At 47.3% G+C, this 15,830-nt stretch overlaps 1 protein-coding gene across 2 annotated transcripts in view; it reads left to right on the top strand.

Annotated features, from left to right (window-relative positions):
* cblb (Cbl proto-oncogene B, E3 ubiquitin protein ligase) overlaps positions 1-13,327 on the top strand; it is a 48,023-nt gene extending 34,696 nt beyond the window's left edge. The window contains exons 14-19 of one of the 2 annotated variants that reach the window (XM_079737700.1): positions 1,433-1,579; positions 1,818-1,909; positions 2,309-2,440; positions 2,891-3,055; positions 5,659-5,781; positions 7,919-13,327. In XM_079737700.1, coding sequence (XP_079593826.1) covers positions 1,433-1,579; positions 1,818-1,909; positions 2,309-2,440; positions 2,891-3,055; positions 5,659-5,781; positions 7,919-8,232 — 973 coding nt within the window. In that variant the 3' untranslated portion in view covers positions 8,233-13,327. The remainder of the gene's footprint in view (positions 1-1,432; positions 1,580-1,817; positions 1,910-2,308; positions 2,441-2,890; positions 3,056-5,658; positions 5,782-7,918) is intronic. The other variant, XM_079737701.1, reaches the window with a different exon arrangement.
* The last annotated feature ends 2,503 nt before the right edge of the window (positions 13,328-15,830 follow it).

Below are 15,830 nucleotides of genomic sequence, written 5' to 3'. Positions count from 1 at the left end.
CTCACAGACAGGCCCACTGAAGGGCTAAGTCACCGGCAACTACCAATGTAGGCCATACTACTCTAGAAAGGTAAAGCAATGTTTGGCAAAAAAAAAAAATATATATATATAGGGATAAAAAACAAATAATAATACAGAGAGTAAAGAGTGATAATATACCTGACAAAATAAACAGATCCAATTTTATACAATCCAAAATACGATATATATGCAGTTCCAATTTTCCCAAAAGTCAAAGTTACATGCAATGATGGGGTGAGCATATGAATTATTAAAGTCCAGCGCCTGAATTATTCCGCCAATGGAGACTATGCATGTTTGTCCAGCCCTTTTAGTTTGCCTGTGTTTCAGTTCGTTTTTGAGTATGCATGCTAGGCCTGTTCAGTGAGCTAATGCAGCATCGAGTCACCGATGGAAGGAGCTGTTTAGAAAAAGAAAGAGGAAGAAAAGACAGGACTGGCTGTCTAACAGGCTTTTAGCCCCTGATGAATTAGATTATGTGTCTGCTGGTGTAGAGGCTGCGAAGCAGAGGGAGGTCTGTCACTCGGCATTAGCTTATTAACCTTGGGGGGGGGGGTATTTTGGGTCGTTTCCAGGGCAATTTAATTAAACGTTGCCCCTGCCATCCCAAATTCAAGGGGAGCTTCATTTGTTTTAAGTGGCCCTGTTAATTTCGCACCCTGATAAATATTTATAAAGATATACTTTTTTTGTAAACAGTTTTTATGATAGTTAGTCAGGAGCTCATGAGTAACGAGCCACTATGTCTTGGGGTGGCAATTATTTGGAACACACAGAGCGTTGTAGCTAAACAAGCTATCCGCTGACTTGCACACACATGCTCTTCCATACCTGGGATACATGCAGGTTCATACACAGGAATATATACACACACGCACACGCAAATGCAAACACACACACACACACGCTCACACCCACGCACCCCACAGGCGTTCTAATTCCTATTTTATATTTTCTCTCCAGTGAGTCTTTAAAAGCTCTTCAGCTTTTATCCTCTCAGACGTTCTTTCTTTTCTCTCTTTCTCTATCTGACTATCTGATCTGACTCTCTCTCTCCGGGGGAGAAGCCAAAGCCAACAGTTGAGTAGATAGCTGCATGGAAGTGTCGGAATAGAGAGTGACTCGTAGTTGTGTTTTGTATTCCCGAAACATGTTGGGGCTTAGCTCGCTGGCGGCTGCTAGTCAAGGAGACGTTGAAGGAGCATCACAAAGAGTCAACGAGTGGGCATCAATGCTCAGATCATTATCCATGAAAACCGTAAAAATCGAAATTTCGGGGGCGAGAAATGTTCACGAGTTGTGTGGAGATCAAGAGGAACGGAACAATATCAAACGTCTCCGCGACAAACATAGTAAAATAAAAACCTGTCTGGTGAACTGTCTAATGCTCCTGTTCACTGTCACACCACAGACCCCAGAATCACTTCAGCAGAGGCGGGCTGGAGAGGGAGAGAGAGCGGGGCCCCCCGGAGAGGCCAGAGCCGCTGTACCAGGTGCCCTCATCCAGCCTGTGTATCAGCCAAGCCCCTATCTGTATCTCCATATCGGCCCCCAGCAGGTAGGCACCTAGACCCCCGGGGAGACCGTCTCTCACGTTGCTCTCTGAGAGCAGGGGGTGGTGGAACCAGAAGGTTAAATGTGGTCATGGCCTGCGATGTGTGCTGCAACCTGGACCAGTTATTAGTTATTGTGTCGTTGTGGTGTGGAAGCAGCCACATCCTGGCATGGAGCTTATTCCTCTCTTATTCCTCTCTTACTCCTCTCTTATTTTCTCTTATATTCTCTCTCCTTTGCAGGCATGGGGAGAACGGCTCCCCGGAGCCTCCTTCCTCCTCCTCTTCCTCCTCCTCTTCTTCTGAGGAGAGGAAGGTCAAGCCTCCAGAGCATGGTGAGTCCTCTTGAACCATTCGGTGTAAATCCTGCCAGTATAGTACTGCTATCATGTACGTCTACTATCATGACATTGTTCGTATACAATACTATGGACGTCTAGGGAAACACATCAACTGTACGTTTTCAAGTCGATAAGGCTCTTTCTTTCTTTCTTTCTTTCTTTCTTTCTTTCTTTCTTTCTTTCTTTCTTTCTTTCTTTCTTTCTACCTTTCTTTCTTTTGTTCTGTCAGTATTTCTGTTCTCTTTCAATACGCTGAAATAGAACAGAAGTACAAGAAGGGAAAACAAAGAAAAGGGTTTTTGTTTGATTGACTCAAATAAGGGCCCGGCGATTATAATTGCCTCTCAGTCCCCATTAAAGCAGCAGGGTTCCTATTGCTTCACTGGTCTCCAGGTGGGTCCTTCGAGCCGGTCAGACCGCCGCCCCCGGCAGCAGCAGCAGTAGCAGCAGCGGTGCATGCCGCCCCCTGCCCCCAACGCAACCTCAGAACCCCCTCAGACTATGACATACTGCTGCCCCCTCAAGGTACTGGATGTGGATGAGGATGGTGATGGTGTTAGTGAGGGTGAGGAGGATGAAGGTGTTGGTGAGGATGATGAGGGTGAGGATGATGATGATGATGACGAGGGTGGTGATTGTGTTGGTGAGGATGATGTTGAACATTATGATGAAGAGGAAAGTGCTGATGAGACGTAAATCAAGTGACAAACCTTGCACGGCTTTAAGTGCGTGTCACAGTTGTGCACAAGCAAGTATCTTCTTTTTTTACTACTCGTTTGATCCGTCTCAGGCTACTTAATCTGCCTCATTAATTTTATTCACCACGGGGCGTTTTAATTAATTTTAATTTGCAACATTCCCAAACGTCTTTAAAAAGGAAAAGAAAATCTGGTCTCGCCCTCTACCTAACCTCCGACTGCCCCCCCCCCCCCCTCTCTCTGTCCCCTGCTCTCTCTTAACTCCCCCCGGTCGCAGCGGTCGAGGGTCACCCCAACGGCCGGCCCTCCCCCCAGTGCACCCCTCCCCCACAGCCTCCCCTCCGCCACAGCTTCAGCGACCTCCCCTCCTCCGCCTCCCTCCCCGCGGTCTCCTGGCCGCACCGCCCGGCGTCGGGCCACGAGCACCTGCTGTTGACCCCAGGTAACCCGGCAACACCACCCTCCACCACCTCAACACCACCCCCCACCACCTCCACACCACCCACCTCCACACCACCACCTCAACACCACCCTCCACCACCTCAACACCACCCCCCACCACCTCCACACCACCCACCTCCACACCACCACCTCAACACCACCCTCCACCACCTCAACACCACCCACCTCCACACCACCACCTCAACACCACCCTCCACCACCTCAACACCACCTCAACACCACCACCTCAACACCACCTCAACACCACCCTCCACCACCTCAACACCACCTCAACACCACCCTCCACCACCTCAACACCACCTCAACACCACCACCTCAACACCACCTCAACACCACCTGAACACCACCTCCACACCACCACCTCAACACCACCACCTCAACACCACCTCATCACCACCCCCCACCACCTCCACACCACCCACCTCCACACCACCACCTCAACACCACCCTCCACCACCTCAACACCACCCCCCACCACCTCCACACCACCCACCTCCACACCACCACCTCAACACCACCCTCCACCACCTCAACACCACCCACCTCCACACCACCACCTCAACACCACCCTCCACCACCTCAACACCACCTCAACACCACCACCTCAACACCACCTCAACACCACCCTCCACCACCTCAACACCACCTCAACACCACCCTCCACCACCTCAACACCACCTCAACACCACCACCTCAACACCACCTCAACACCACCTGAACACCACCTCCACACCACCACCTCAACACCACCACCTCAACACCACCTCAACACCACCTCAACACCACCACTTCAACACCACCTCAACACCACCTCAACACCACCTCCACACCACCACCTCAACACCACCCTCCACCACCTCAACACCACCCACCTCCACACCACCACCTCAACACCACCTCAACACCACCACCTCAACACCACCTCAACACCACCCACCTCCACACCACCACCTCAACACCACCTCAACACCACCCACCTCCACACCACCACCCTCGACCACCTCAACACCACCCCCCACCACCTCAACACCACCCCCCACCACCTCAACACCACCCTCCACCACCTCAACACCACCCACCTCCACACCACCACCTCAACACCACCCTCCACCACCTCAACACCACCTCAACACCACCACCTCAACACCACCTCAACACCACCCTCCACCACCTCAACACCACCTCAACACCACCCTCCACCACCTCAACACCACCTCAACACCACCACCTCAACACCACCTCAACACCACCTGAACACCACCTCCACACCACCACCTCAACACCACCACCTCAACACCACCTCAACACCACCTCAACACCACCACCTCAACACCACCTCAACACCACCTCAACACCACCTCCACACCACCACCTCAACACCACCCTCCACCACCTCAACACCACCCACCTCCACACCACCACCTCAACACCACCTCAACACCACCACCTCAACACCACCTCAACACCACCCACCTCCACACCACCACCTCAACACCACCTCAACACCACCCACCTCCACACCACCACCCTCGACCACCTCAACACCACCCCCCACCACCTCAACACCACCCCCCACCACCTCAACACCACCCTCCACCACCTCAACACCACCCACCTCCACACCACCACCTCAACACCACCTCAACACCACCCCCCACCACCTCAACACCACCACCTCCACACCACCACCTCAACACCACCTCAACACCACCACCTCCACACCACCACCTCAACACCACCTCAACACCACCACCTCCACACCACCTCAACACCACCACATCAACACCTCCACCTCCACACCACTTCAACACCACCCACCTCAACACCACCCACCTAGACACCACCACCTCCACACCACCTCAACACCACCCACCTAGACACCACCACCTCAACACCTCCACACCACCACCTAGACACCACCTCAACACCACCTCAACACCACCCACCACCTCAACACCCCCTCCACACCACCCACCTCCACACCACCTCAACACCACCCACCTCAACACCACCCACGTCAAAACCACCACCTCATCACCCACCTCAATACCACCCACCTCCACATCGCCCACCTCAACACCACCCACGTTAACACCACCCACCTCCACACCTCCCACTTCGACACCACCCACCTCGATACCACCCACTGCCACACCTAAAAGAACAATGCAGGCCGCGGCGAGCAGGAAGACCTGTGATAGCGCCGCATGCGTCGGGAGATAAAGCGTTGCGTACTCACCGCCGTGAGACCCCCGCTCCGCGTTTATCTGAGGACCATGTTTACCTCCCCGTGTCTGCTGCGCTGATTCCCGCACATCAGATCCGGTCTGCGGTCGTCTGCCGCTGTTACGTTCCCCCCCCCCCCCCCGCCTTACTTCCCCGTCCATCCCCATAAATCATGTTCTCCTTATCGTTGTGATGTCTGATATCAACACAGTATGAACGCTAACCACTCGGCGGAAGGACGGCCTCGGAGGGGCTGGGGGGCCTTTGACGGCATTGTCCGTTCAACGCGTGTTTTTCCATAGTGAGAGCGTGATGACACACACACACACATACGGATGATACGTGATGACCTTTCAGAGGCGGTGCTGGACATGTTGAGCGGGGCGGCGCCTCTCCCCCCCCTCCGCAGGCAGGCGGTGGACCATGTCAAGTACCTCCCAAGGGAGGGCCTGGACCACCCACACCTGACCGCCGCACAAGGTAGGAGCGGAGAGCTGCTGGACTCTGGCTTCATGAGGGTTCAGTAACGGCAGTGTTAGGAGAGAGCGAGGACCTGAGGGTTATTCCGGTTCACGGGAGAGCCTGTGATTACATGGGGGTTTTGGATCTCTGTTCACTGTAGCCGCTCCAGGCAGTGTTAAAGGCCTAAAGGCCAGAGGGTAGAATTGAGTGGCAGCTAACAAAACAGACTTGAAATGGAATGGAACATTCAGAAGTATGTTTTAATTAGTGAATAATTGTTTGTTTTTCACAAACCTTAGTTTGAGCCTTATTTTTAAGAAAATGTGTTTCGGGCTCAGAGTGTTATTCAGGAGTTGGGCAGTGTTATCCCCATGGCTACGACCTATTAGTGGTTATTTTTTAGTACCGTCATTGTGTCGGTTATAATGAGCGATGTTATATACGAAATGAGCCAAACACCGTAGGGTTATACTACGCATCCCAGAAACATAACCCTCTCTGAAGCGGACATCAAAATCAATGGAAATGTAGGATTTTGGGTGGGTTCCCTGATAGCTAGACATAGGCTTGCACTCTTTGGGGTAAAGTCAACACTGCACAACGCCCTGTTGTGCAGTGTTGGCAACATATTCACATACCGCGGTGCAAGTAAGTATGGGCTTGTAGTACCAACTGCATCGAGATGAATCGGCCATACATATAACATAGCAATAATGATAGGTCTATGAATGTAGTACACCACTCTGAATGCAAAAAGAGGACTGTTTGAGAAACGTAAATTGGCTGTTACCTGCGGCACGTCCTACTACATGAACAGTGTCCATTGTGACAAGGACAATGATGCCCCAACGGGATTGGATATTCGCAGGCTAAAAAAGCTGTGAAAATCAACCTTGGTGCGATTAAAAATGAATGTCCCTTTTTCGCTAAATGGAAATGTGTGTTCAGTCATATTCAGCTACATCATTAGTTATTATTTTATTGGTGTTGGAAACTAACCCGATGGGGGGGATTCAGTTGGTTGCAACGTGCAACCTCAATGCTAGTTGCAAGAGTAATTTAAATCACTCAACCTTTAAGTATTAGTTATCATTATAGTTATATGAAAAAAAATAAAAATATTTTTATTTATATTTCAGTATACAGTACTTCTGTGGGGACGGATAAAATGCAGATTCTCATGCCGGTCTGAGATGTAATATTGTTTGCGGGGGTGGGGGGGGTTATGATGGTCCAAACAATATTAGTTTTGTAGGGTAAATTATGAACCATAAAATGTATCCAGGTTCACAGGAAATCACAGTAAATCCACTTCAAAGTCACCCGGGATGGCATGAGATGGAATTGTTAATAAAGGGGAGCCGAGCATGGCGGACTTCAGAGCCCGGTGCGGGGCCCCCACTGCCCGGCTCCGAGGGCCCCTAATGAATGTTGACCGAGCAGATAAAGCGCCCCAAGGTTACGGCTCCAACATATTAAACCCAAGGAACTCCACGGAAGAAAGCGTTCCATTGCCAACGATGAATGACTGATGAGGGTTGCGGATAGTGTCGTTTTTAGTTGAATATCTTGAGACGAATATCGACGATTTGAGCGAACTAGCTCCAATCAGTAACAAATGGGAACCAAACTCGGCTGGCAGTGGTTAAACGTTGGTAAATGGTTTCAGATCAACCACAAAAATATGTTTCCTTCAGTAGGATACCTCTGTAACAAAACAGGAAACAAGGCAGTTTTGGTTTCTTTCTCAGGCCAGGCTCTGTCTTGTCTCCCCTAAGAGGTTCTGTATAAACCAGTAGTACTGCTGGGCCCGAGATTACAGCTAGCCTAATGGCTAGGGGGGAGGGTGTTGGCCCTCCAGCCGAAAAGCACTGGGTCGATCCGCCTGTAGCCCCCCCCCCCCCCGTAGCCTCACCTGTGGGCATCCTCCAACAAGACCCCACTTAGCCCCCCTTGCTGCTCCTTAAAGCCGCCTTAAAGCAGCGAGGGGACTCTGCGAGCCGCGCTGTTGGATCAAAGGGTCCGCTCAGCTGACCAATAAACAGGTTCCCCCCCTCTGCGGTGTCCATCGCGCCACATGTCCCCATTGCTCTTGGTTTGCTCTGCTTAGTGTGACGTGATGACATCCTCTCCCCCCTCCCCCTTCCCTCCGTAGTGGCTTCGGACTTCCAGCAGGCGCCCGCCCGGCCCCCCAAGCCCTTCCCCCGCAAGGCCCCCCCGGCGCCGGAGGTCCCGCACGGGAAGTCTCACGCGGGGCAACAACCCCCGCCCTCCTCCTCCTCCTCCTCCTCCTCCTCGTCAGCGGCAGGGTGCGAGAGCGCCGACGCCAAGATCGCCCAGCTGATGGGGGAGGGGTACTCGTTCGAGGACGTGAAGCGGGCGCTGATGATCGCCCAGAACAAGGTGGAGGTGGCCCGGAACATTCTGCGGGAGTTTGCCCTGGTGGCGCCCGGCTCCACGTCTAGATGAACGGACGGGGACCAACGTCTGGACACACGTCTGGACGCACACGCACACCCACACATGAAAGCGCAGATACACACATGGACATGCAGATACACACACATGTTTAGTAGAGCACACACACAGACACACACACACTGAGGCAGAGGGAGAACGCGTTAAAGCTGTGCCTCTTGGTTGAACACAAAACAAAAAGGGCTTCTGGAGTCGCGGCCGTTGGACGCAGGGAGGGTACGCGCGGCGGTCAGCGGCCGGGAGTCGGGACGGCGTTGACGATGACGGACTGCGGCACGGAGGCGGGAAACCAGCGAGTGAGGCGCGACCACAGAGGGACCTTCTGCGCTGACAGACGGTGGACGGGGACGTGTTTTCTGTTGTTGCTTTGTGGGGTTTTCTTCAATATCTGTGAGGACGGACAGTGAGATGGATCACCAGGAAACGGCCGGCCGCGCGCACTGCCTTCGCTCTCACAAGGACAACTCTTTTGTTCAACATTTCACACATTCGCTGCCAATTATTGTTTTTTTATAAATGTAAACACACACACACACACACACACACACAAACACACACACACACACACATATATATACATACAGTGGGGCAAAAAAGTATTTAGTCAGCCACCAATTGTGCAAGTTCTCCCACTTAAAAAGATGAGAGAGGCCTGTAATTTTCATCATAGGTATACCTCAGCTATGAGAGACAAAATGAAAAAAAAAAATCTAGAAAATCACATTGTCTGATTTTTAAAGAATTTATTTGCAAATTATGGGGGAAAATAAGTATTTGGTCAATAACAAAAGGTAATCTCAATACTTTGTTACATGCCCTTTGTTGGCAATGACAGAGGTCAAACGTTTTCTGTAAGTCTTTACAAGGTTTTCACACACTGCTGCTGGTATTTTGGCCCATTCCTCCATGCAGATCTCCTCTAGAGCAGTGATGTTTTTGGGCCTTCGCTGGGCAACACAGACTTTCAACTCCCTCCAAAGATTTTCTATGGGGTTGAGATCTAGAGACTGGCTAGGCCACTCCAGGACCTTGAAATGCTTCTTACGAAGCCACTCCTTCATTGCCCGGGCGGTGTGTTTGGGGTCATTGTCATGCTGAAAGACCCAGCCACGTTTCATCTTCAGTGCCCTTGCTGATGGAAGGAGGTTTTCACTCAAAATATCACGATACATGGCCCCATTAATTCTTTCCGTCACACGGATCAGACGTCCTGGTCCCTTGGCAGAAAAACAGCCCCAAAGCATGTTGTTTCCACCCCCATGCTTCACTGTAGGTATGGTGTTCTTTGGATGCAACTCAGCATTCTTTCTCCTCCAAACACGACGAGTTGAGTTTTTACCAAAAACTTATATTTTGGTTTAATCTGACCATATGACATTCTCCCAATCCTTTTCTGGATCATCCAAATGCTCTATAGCAAACTTCAAACGGGCCCGGACATGCACTGGCTTTAGCAGGGGGACACGTCTGCCACTGCAGGATTTGAGTCCCTGGCAGCGTAGTGTGTTAGTGATGGTAGCCTTTGTTACTTTGGTCCCAGCTCTCTGGAGGTCATTCACTAGGTCCCCCCGTGTGGTTCTGGTATTTTTGTTCACCGTTCTTGTGATCATATTGACCCCACAGGGTGAGATCTTGCGTGGAGCCCCAGATCGAGGGAGATTATCAGTGGTCTTGTATGTATTCCATTTCCTAATAATTGCTCCCACAGTTGATTTCTTCACACCAAGCTGCTAGCGTATTGCAGATTCAGACTTCCCAGCCTGGCGCAGGTCTACAATTGTGTTTCTGGTGTCCTTTGGCAGCTCTTTGGTCTTGGCCATAGTGGAGTTTGGAGTGTGACTGTTTGAGGTTGTGGACAGGTGTCTTTTATACTGATAAGGAGTTCAAACAGGTGCCATTAATACAGGTACCGAGTGGAGGACAGAGGAGCCTCTTAAAGAAGAAGTTACAGGTCTGTGACAGCCAGAAATCTTGCTGGTTTGTAGGTGACCAAATACTTATTTTCCACCATAATTTGCAAATAAATTCTTAAAAAATCAGACAATGTGATTTTCTGGATTTTTTTTTTTCATTTTGTCTCTCATAGCAGAGGTTTACCTATGATGAAAATTACAGGCCTCTCTCGTCTTTTTAAGTGGGAGAACTTGCACAATTGGTGGCTGACTAAATACTTTTTTGCCCCACTGTATATGTATGTGTGTATATATGTATGCAGGGGCGTAGGAATGAGTTTAACATTGGGGGTGACACATATCGGAAACCTGACAGATCCGTTAATGGTTTGAACAGAAATATGTCATAAATTAACTACACTGAAAAAATTCACAAATATATTTTATTCTACTAAAAAGATACATTTGTAAATGTAAAGGAAAACACATTTTGAATGGCAGTAATGAACTGATAAATATCAAATCAATTATTTAATTGCACGCTCAATCATCCAGTTTTTTAGAATAAGAAGCGGTTACACGACGCTGTGTTGCGCTTTCAAAATAAAATAAAATATTTTTCTCCCCCCGGTATAATTTTTAGGTGGGACAAATGCGCCTGTCTCCAATATTGGAGGGGACACGTCCCCTCCGTCCCCCCCGGTTCCTACGCCCTTGTATGTATGTATATATGTATGTGTGTATCTATAAGTAAGTATATGTGTATATATGTATATATATATGTATATTTATTAATACACATGTGTATATATATATGACTCCTTCTCGTTCCCCTGCTGCTGCCGTTCCATTGATTCCTCGTGTAATAGTATTTCACCGGTTAAGTCATCATTTCTGCACTGAAAAGAAATATGCTAAACGTGTTCGTGGCCTTACGTTAATTATTAAATTCACGTCCAGCAGGGGGAGACAAACTCTTTTCCTTTAGTTTCCTTCGACCGATTTCACATGAGCGTCTAGGGCTAAGAAAAGGAGAACGGGGGACAGAGATAATGACAGAAAGAATGATAGAGAGAAAGAGAAAAATAGATGGAGATGGAGAGCGAAAGAGACTTTGGTTTTGAATGTATGTGTCAAAAGCGACGTGCCTGTGTGTGTGTGTGTGTGTGTTTGTGTGTGTGTGTGTGTGTGTCTGTGTTTGTGTGTGTGTGTGTCTCAGTGTGTGTGTTTGTGTGTGTGTGCATTATATAAGCATTTGAGTGATGGGAGTGGAGCATAGCCATGGGACTGTTCATACCTTAACTGCCAAAGGACGGTTCATTTGGAAATGTCAGGTTGGGTTTCCTGGAAGCGCTGCGGCACTGCAGGCTGCTAGGGCGTCGCTGTGCTATGCCATGCCATGTTTTTGTCGTTGATGTTGTTGCTGTTGTTGTGGTTGGGTTTGCTTCGGTGCACGGCAGAGGTGGCCACAGTGCATTAGGTACCTTCGGTTCTGCACCAGAAGCCGCTCAGCATGCACACGGCACCATGTTGGTGCAGCTATACATCCAGTGGCTCTTCCAGTCTGGGTTTCCTCGAGGACCCTCATGCATTTCATCAAGTCGTATTGCATCACTTAACATTTCAGCCATGGTATAGACTGAGGACTGTGGAACTCCCAATTGCATTAACTGACCCCACCGAAAAAAACTTGAATTGTAGTTGTAGAGGATATGTGCTACCTTTTTTTTTATACATTTGAGCTGGATTTGTTGTATATATCGCCTCAATATCCAAATGGAAACAAGAGTTTCAAGACCCCTTTGTGAAACATTTGTGACCTCTACTGGGAGCTGGATCCACCGGTTGGGAAGCACTGGTTTAATGAATCTAGGATCTGTGTGATTGTGTGTGTGTGTGTGTGTGTGGGGGGGGTTGTTAGGTGTTGGGTTCCTCCGATGACTGCCAATGCCTTCATCAATGACTTTTATTGGACAGGGGAAAACACATGGGTTGATCTTTGTTGGTCATTTTTCTAATATTTGAGAACAAAGGACAAATCAGTGAGATCATAGATGGTTAAATATGTTTGTTCATTCAATACCAGGTGTGGCCACACACACACACACACACACACACACACACACACACACACCCAGAAGCGTCTTTTTAAACTGCTTTTGCTGTCGCAAGTTTAACATGCATCAGGCAAACCCGGACGACCTCTTCTTAGTGGATGAATCCCTAGTGTGTCTACCCTGGTGTGGTACCCTAATCTAATACATCTGACAATGATTGTGTTATGCTTGGGTTTTGTAAGATAGGGCTAATAACAAGTCTTTGCTGAAAGAATTGGACCCAACCCCTTCAGGTTGGATGGGCTATGGCAGCTTTTTAATTAGAACTACATACTTACAACTCCTCAATTCACTGTACATTTTCTTTGTTTTGGTATAATTGTGTTTTTCGCTGCTTTGCATATGTGAGGGCTTGTTTGAATCTTGTTTACCCTCTGTCGCCCCTGCATCGAGTATTTGTTTGTTTATATCATTGTTATATGAAGCAGCAATTTTAAAGGGGATTTGAAAATGTCATATTTCACTTTTTGGGCGAAAAAAAATAACAAAATGTTGGTGCAAACTTGCCTCTGTTCATAGCACCGCAGAGCAAAACAGATATATAATTTTTTTCTGTCTCCGTTGTGCTGTCCTTTCAGTATTCAGAATGTGGCAGAAAATCTCCTCAGTATGTCCCTTGATGTCATGATGTTATGCACACCTTTTATTTACACCAGGAGTGGCACAGCCACTTTAAAGGACCCGTTCCAACGGCCAACGACAGCCCTCCCCGGTCTATACAGTTCTAGCATATTCCAAAGCTGAATCCATGTGGCATTCCATTTCAACTGAAAGCTTGACTTTGCACGGTGTCTCGATTTTCTTTGGATCCTTTCAGATTGAAAATATCGCTGAATCCACTCAGAAATTCCCCGTGGCGCCTTCCTTTGAAATTGGTGTAAGTGGCCTTAAGATTGCAAAAAGGGCAGTTGTTACTTTTTTTAATAATTAGTTTTCTTAACGTTCTGTGGCAAAAAAAAATACCCTAAACAAAAAACGGTGTCAAAATATGTAAAGTGTAAACGTGCAATTAATTTATACATTCATAATGCCTTTTTTCTTAGTATGTTATTTCCATGGATACGAAATAAAAGAAAGTCATGTCTATGGGTGGTAATTGTCCATTTGTGTGTGTGTGTGTGTGTGTGTGTGTGTGTGTGTGTGTGTGTGTGTGTGTGTGTGTTTGTGTACGTGTGTGTGCATGCCAAAGATCACGAAGCAATTTTCTCTCCAATGTGACTGTTAAAACTAGAGTGCAAGTGTTAAGTGTGCGGACACGTTTCGCTTGAGTTAACCTCGGTGCAAAAGACACTCTGTCGTCCATCCTTTTCCACCAGTTGCCTCCTCATTTAACATCCGCTCATCTCATTACCTAGAGGTCGGGTTTAACATGATTATCCTCCTTCATTACATGTCCACGTCGTTTTTCGCATTTGTCAAGAGAACTGTGTTCGTGTTGTTGCTGTTTATATTTGGTCTAAATTGTGCCTTCTGCGATGGAAGGGCTAATCTCTTACTGCTAATGCTGTCCTTGGGATGGGGTGGTACACAAATCAAACAAATAAGAGTTGCGTAATCCAATTTTGTTATTTTTTCATTTTCTAGTGGCTGTCATTGTATGGGTTTAGAAGGATTTTTACAGGTTTATTCAACACGGTTTTGGCTGTCTAAACATATACAAAGATTTCGACTTGTGAGACGGAATATATATTATTTAATTCATAATAATCCCTAATGCTTATGCAGCAATGTTTACAACGATATAATGCATGGCATGTGCACGCAATGCTCATGCAATAAAGATGATGGCTATCAGTGCATCGCAGTCAGACAATGGAAGTGCCTTAATAAAACATGTTGGCTGAGCATAAATGCGAAGGTGGATGATTAATTAGCTACAGATCTGCGTGGGGAGCCGGAGCCTAACAGCTGGGGTTCGCAAGGTTCAGAGCAGTATTTCATTATTTACATCCTCGCTCTCACAAATATAGCAATAATATGGTGATTTAGAAATACCACATTTAAAAAGAACACCCCTGCAGGACTAGGCGTATCTCTAAAAGGGTGTTCTCGAGCTGCAATCAGCAATTTCTGTTTGGATCAAATTGTGATTTGATTGGGTCTCATGGTCCTCATTTTGATTAAATTGTGTTTGGATTGAGTCTCATGGATCCCATGCATTCGGAACCATAGCAATTGCCAGCAGTCAAACAGATATATGAGAACCATGAGACTCAATCAAAACACAATTTAATCAAAAGAAAGTTTAGACGAGCAAAGATTGCTGATTGCAGCTTTAAGTGACGGTAAATCAATAGATTGCTACCAGTACTGATGCCTTTCATTTTTGTACTGCAGGTACAGCATAACTTTTTTAAATGTAACATAATTTCTTGAGGCTGTGTTTTAAAACAGTACAATATGTGCAATCTAACAATCTGACGAAAAATAATTGCACACAGAACACATTTGTTTTTGTTGTTCAAAATGAACACTTTATTGACAACAACGGTAAAAAAAAAAAAAAGTCAATATATACAATACTACGATGGCATTCTCGTCTCCTTTTTTTTACCCTCTTTGGTTTCACTGCTGACCTGATTATTTAAAACTAGGAACAAACGGTATGAGAGGAAAACTAACTAGGCCGTATTCATCCAGATCTCCAGTACACATATGACCACACCTCTTCCATTGTACAGGACAGATCTCAGTGTCATTCAAACCACAGATCCCAGTGCCTTTTGCTTACCATTCTCATGTTTTTTTTCTCCCAACTTGGTCAGAGATATACTCCTACTCTGAGGTTCAACTGAAGCTTTTTGATTTCACGGTTAATACCATGTAGCAAGAACGAAGCATGTAACATTATCTTACTGAGAACTGTGGTTGGAGATTAGCGTCGTAGCATTGACTAACTATTTTCTTGAGAACTGTTGTTCTTTGGTAGGCGAGTAAAACTGCATTCATTGCGCTGTGACCTGAACCAGGATGACATTTTTCGGTTATTCTCACAACTGCTTCCTTTGCTCTTAGTCTATCCTTCCGTGCCCTCCCCCCAAAAATACACATACTCTATCTTTGCATTTATTAATACATATTTCACTAACCCTAACACTAACCCATCCTAACCCCTCTCTGACTGAACTGCCCTACCAAACAGTACCTTAGTAACACTTGGGGGGGGGGGGGGGGCTACATGACAAAATCTAAATCAAATGCTAGAATTGAAAAACAACAGAACAAGGAAAACAGAAACCTCAAAACTGCTAAGTGTAGTGACTGGCAGAAATAAATATACCCTGGATAAAGGTCAGGGTATTCAGAAAGCTGGAGTGAAACGCACACAGTCAGTTATGCAGACGAAAGACTCTCAGTGAGAGGGTGGTATTAAGACGCAGAAAGGGAAACCATGTTGACTGGATTTCAGGTCAGCATAAAAATCATTAACACTTCACAAGTCCAGGCGACCTTCGGTGTGTAGTCGTAAGGCTGCGACTCACCTTTCAGTGTTAACAGTAGAGAAACGGAAGGGAAAATATTGCGAGCCAAACTTTGTAACATCATATACTAATTATTTTTTTTCTCCACACAGTCTTAA

Source organism: Pollachius pollachius, assembly GCF_949987615.1.
Source record: "Pollachius pollachius genome assembly, chromosome: 6".
NCBI lineage: Eukaryota > Metazoa > Chordata > Actinopteri > Gadiformes > Gadidae > Pollachius > Pollachius pollachius.
The sequence above is the reverse complement of the archived record's forward strand: the minus strand, read 5'-3'. Positions and strand labels throughout refer to the sequence as shown.